Raw genomic sequence first — 3,736 nt, 5'->3', positions numbered from 1 at the left:
AACAAGTGAAATAATGAGGAAGCGTGCAGAGTGAATGCCAAGAGAAAAGGCACAAAAACCCTATTGAGAGGCCCCGGCCGCTCCTGGCGTAGCCCATCACATGGCAATAGTCCTATTTAAGCGGCACCGCCGGCGCCTTTCAGCACCACTAGCGCTGGCCAGCACCCCGAGCTCTCTGGGCGGCGCCCGCGGAAGCGGCGGCGGCGGCGGCTCCAGCCTCGGCCTCCGCGGCTCCTTCAGGCTCCCGGGAAAAGGCAGCTGTGCGCGGCCGCGGCCCGGGGAAGCGCGCGGAGAGCTCCGAGGTCTGCGGGGCGCAGGGAGCGGGCTGGCGGCGGGGCGACCGCGCACCGGGGCCATGCCGCGCTCCTTCCTGGTGGACTCGCTGGTGCTGCGCGAGGCGGGCGAGAAGAAGGCGCCGGAGGGCAGCCCGCCGCCCATCTTCCCCTACGCCGTGCCTCCGCCGCACGCCTTGCACGGCCTCTCGCCCGGCGCCTGCCACGCGCGCAAGGCCGGGCTGCTGTGCGTGTGCCCGCTCTGCGTCACCGCCTCGCAGCTGCACGGGCCCCCCGGGCCGCCCGCGCTGCCTCTGCTCAAGGCGTCCTTCCCGCCCTTCGGCTCGCAGTACTGCCACGCGCCCCTGGGCCGCCAGCACTCGGCGGTATCGCCTGGGGTCGCTCATGGCCCCGCTGCCGCCGCTGCCGCCGCCGCGCTCTACCAGACCTCCTACCCGCTGCCCGACCCCAGGCAGTTCCACTGCATCTCCGTGGGTAAGCCGCGTAGCCGCGCCGGGGCACAGGGCACAGGTGACCCGACGAGAATCGAAGGGCCAGGGATGGAGGATGAGGGACCCTGAGAGCGCTGGGGAAGGTGAGGGTAGTGTCGGGGGCCTGGGGGAGACAGAGTGGTGTGCGGATGGGGGGCCGGGACAGGCCGCCGGGAGGGTGGGTGAGGGAGGGCACAAGGTCCAGGTGCTGGAGGGGTCCCGTGGGAGAGAGCGAGGGCTGGGGCTCAGGGCGCGCCACAAAGGAGTGCCAGGGCCGCGTGACTCCGGGAGTATCAGGGTCCCGTGGCCTGGCAAGGAGGCGCGCGGTCACGCTGCGGTGCGTCGCGTTCGGGGCTAAGAGGTGGGCGAGGGAGTGAAGTCCTGGTATTCTAGCGGCCGCCTGCCGAGGGATCTGGCACCCAGCGCAGAAGGCTGATGGCTTCCCTCTCTGCACCCCCGCCCCCTGCAGACAGCAGTTCAAACCAGCTGCCCAGCAGCAAGAGGATGCGCACGGCGTTCACCAGCACGCAGCTGCTGGAGCTGGAGCGCGAGTTCGCCTCTAACATGTACCTGTCCCGCCTGCGCCGCATCGAGATCGCGACCTACCTGAATCTGTCGGAGAAGCAGGTGAAGATCTGGTTCCAGAACCGCCGCGTGAAGCATAAGAAGGAGGGCAAAGGCAGCAACCACCGCGGCAGCGGAGGGAGCGCGGGCGCCGGCGCGGGGGCCCCGCCAAGCTGCAAGTGCGCGTCGCTCTCCTCCGCCAAGTGCTCCGAGGATGACGACGAGGTGCCCATGTCTCCGTCCTCTTCGGGGAAGGACGACCGGGATCTCACGGTCACCCCCTAGGCTCCCGTCTCCCCACCTCGCCCAGCCCAGGTCCTGGGATGCAGGGCCAGTCCCCAGGCGTCCGCCGCCAAACGTCCACGCACGGATTCGGCAGGGCTTTGCAGAGGCCCCCGGCCCTGGGCAGCGCCTAGAGCTGGGCAGAGACCTGACGCTGGCGTCCCCACCCAGGGCCCCCGGTGCCCCAAACGAACTGCACGCTGTGGGAACCGCAAGCGCTGGAGTCCTTCTCCGCCCTGCAGCACGGCGGCCGGGCCCAGCGCCTTGCTGGCCCCCGGCGGCCCCGCGCCCGCCCTCTCTGGACGGGCTCAGGCTCCCTCGCCTCCTCTCCTTGCCCCCACCCGAGGTCAGGCTCGGCCTCTCGCCCCTCGGAACTCCTTCTCGCCCCCTCCTCTTTCACGTCTTTCTCTCCCTCCCCACTTCCTTCCTGTGGGCGTTCATCCAAACCACCCCCCCACCACACACACACACACACACACACACACACACACACACACACACACACATTTATGAACTCCTCTTTCCATTTTTTCCCCCTTTTCTTTCCCCTTTCCCTTCTGCCTCCTCGAAGTTCAGTGGGTCTGTTTGTCCCTCCGTCAGGCCTGGCTGTGCTGGCGGCTCCTCTCTCAAGAGAGAAATTGTCGCCAATGGTACCCGTGTCGGGAAGAGGATTCACTTTGTTCAAGGAGACACGCCGCATTTCCCCCCAGATACCCCAGCTCTCCACCTCTGGCGACACCCTCTCTGGCTGCAGACCCCAGGCCCTTAGCTTGTATGGTCTCTGTAATACCAGAAGATATTTATTTATTTATTTATGTACAAAATTTTAAATAAACTTTTTTTTTTCTTAGAAGTCCACGTGGCCCTGGACCCCCCCGACCTCTGCTCCGTACTGGACTGGCGCCGGCCAGGATTGGGGCTTCCTGATGGGGCGGGGCGGGGCTGGGGTGGGGGGTCCCAGCTCCGCTGCTCACCTCGCTGCCCCGCCAGCCGGGTTCTGCACCCCCCAGCCCAGCGCGGACTCTGCCTTGCGCGCCCTTAGGCCCCGTGCGCTCCCGGGCCTCCTGTCCGGCTCCCGCCTGCGCACCGCGCAGGGGGCTCAAAGAGCCGAGTCGGAAGGAGGGAGCTTCCGCGTTGTGCCTCGGATCCAGACCCCTTCAGCGCCGCCCTCCAGCCAGGGTCCGGCGCCACCTCCAGCCCAGTCAGTTGGGATGTCCTGACCGCCATCACCAGGGGCAGCGACCACTAACTATCTCAAGCGGGAGGTCTCAGTCCTTGGCTGCCTTCGGATTGATAACCTATTACCAATTATTTTTTATCCACCGTATTTGTTAGGCACAAATTCCCAAAGGGATGTGCCTACAACAATCCCGCCTCTCAGAAGGCCCCCTCGCTTTGCTCTGTGGCAAATACCATTAACCAGCTTCCGGCTCCCAGACCGTGCGGGCTTCGAGTCCAGGAACCCAGAGCGATGCCGCGCGCAAGTCCCCGCGAGCGGCCCTGAGCAGCCGGAGCTCGCGGCCCGGGCCTTATGTCCTCACCGAATCTTGTTAAACTTCCACAGCCTCTACAACTGAGAATCTACACCCAACCCTACTTGGGGAGATAAGAGGGTTTGTTTGTTTTACGCGCTAGGTGGACTAGGAGGAGGCTCCCGCGCAGGCGGGGAGCGCCCAGCCCCCGAAGTAGGGTATTCCTGCTGCTCGGGAAACTGCCCGAGGGAAACAGCGGATCCGGGTTCTCCAGACCCCCCCGACGATTGCTGTTCCACGTCCTGGAGGCCTGGGCCGCTGCTTTTCCTGCCAGAAATTTCCCCGCTACCTACCACCCGCCGCCCTCCACACACATCCCCCCACCAACATTCACACACGCACTCACACCTCGGGGAGCGCCGGACCCTGCGTATCTAGGAAAGCAAACACTTGCGTCTCTTGCGGCCACAAATGCGCCCCAGCTGGGGTTGCTCGACATAAGTGGGGTTCATTTCCAAAAACCTTCATTCTTTTACTGCAAATTAAGCTGAGTGCAGGGCCCTCTCTCCAGTTCCCCTAGAATAAAGGCAGGCCCGATGTGGTTCCCCACGGAGATGGCACCCCAGGTTCTTCCTGGAGAAGGACGCCTGGGTTG

General features: G+C 65.2%; 1 protein-coding gene across 1 annotated transcript; it reads left to right on the top strand.

The window, feature by feature from the left end:
* The first annotated feature begins 233 nt into the window (after positions 1 to 233).
* GSX1 (GS homeobox 1) lies at positions 234 to 1,612 on the top strand. Its single transcript, XM_036917304.2, has 2 exons — positions 234 to 767; positions 1,233 to 1,612. Exons 1-2 carry the CDS (start codon positions 356 to 358, stop codon positions 1,610 to 1,612), a joined length of 792 nt encoding a protein of 263 aa, XP_036773199.1. The 5' UTR covers positions 234 to 355.
* Positions 1,613 to 3,736: the final 2,124 nt, after the last annotated feature.

This window comes from Manis pentadactyla, chromosome 2 (assembly GCF_030020395.1).
Source record: "Manis pentadactyla isolate mManPen7 chromosome 2, mManPen7.hap1, whole genome shotgun sequence".
NCBI lineage: Eukaryota > Metazoa > Chordata > Mammalia > Pholidota > Manidae > Manis > Manis pentadactyla.
This window is presented reverse-complemented; position numbering and strand designations above follow the sequence as displayed.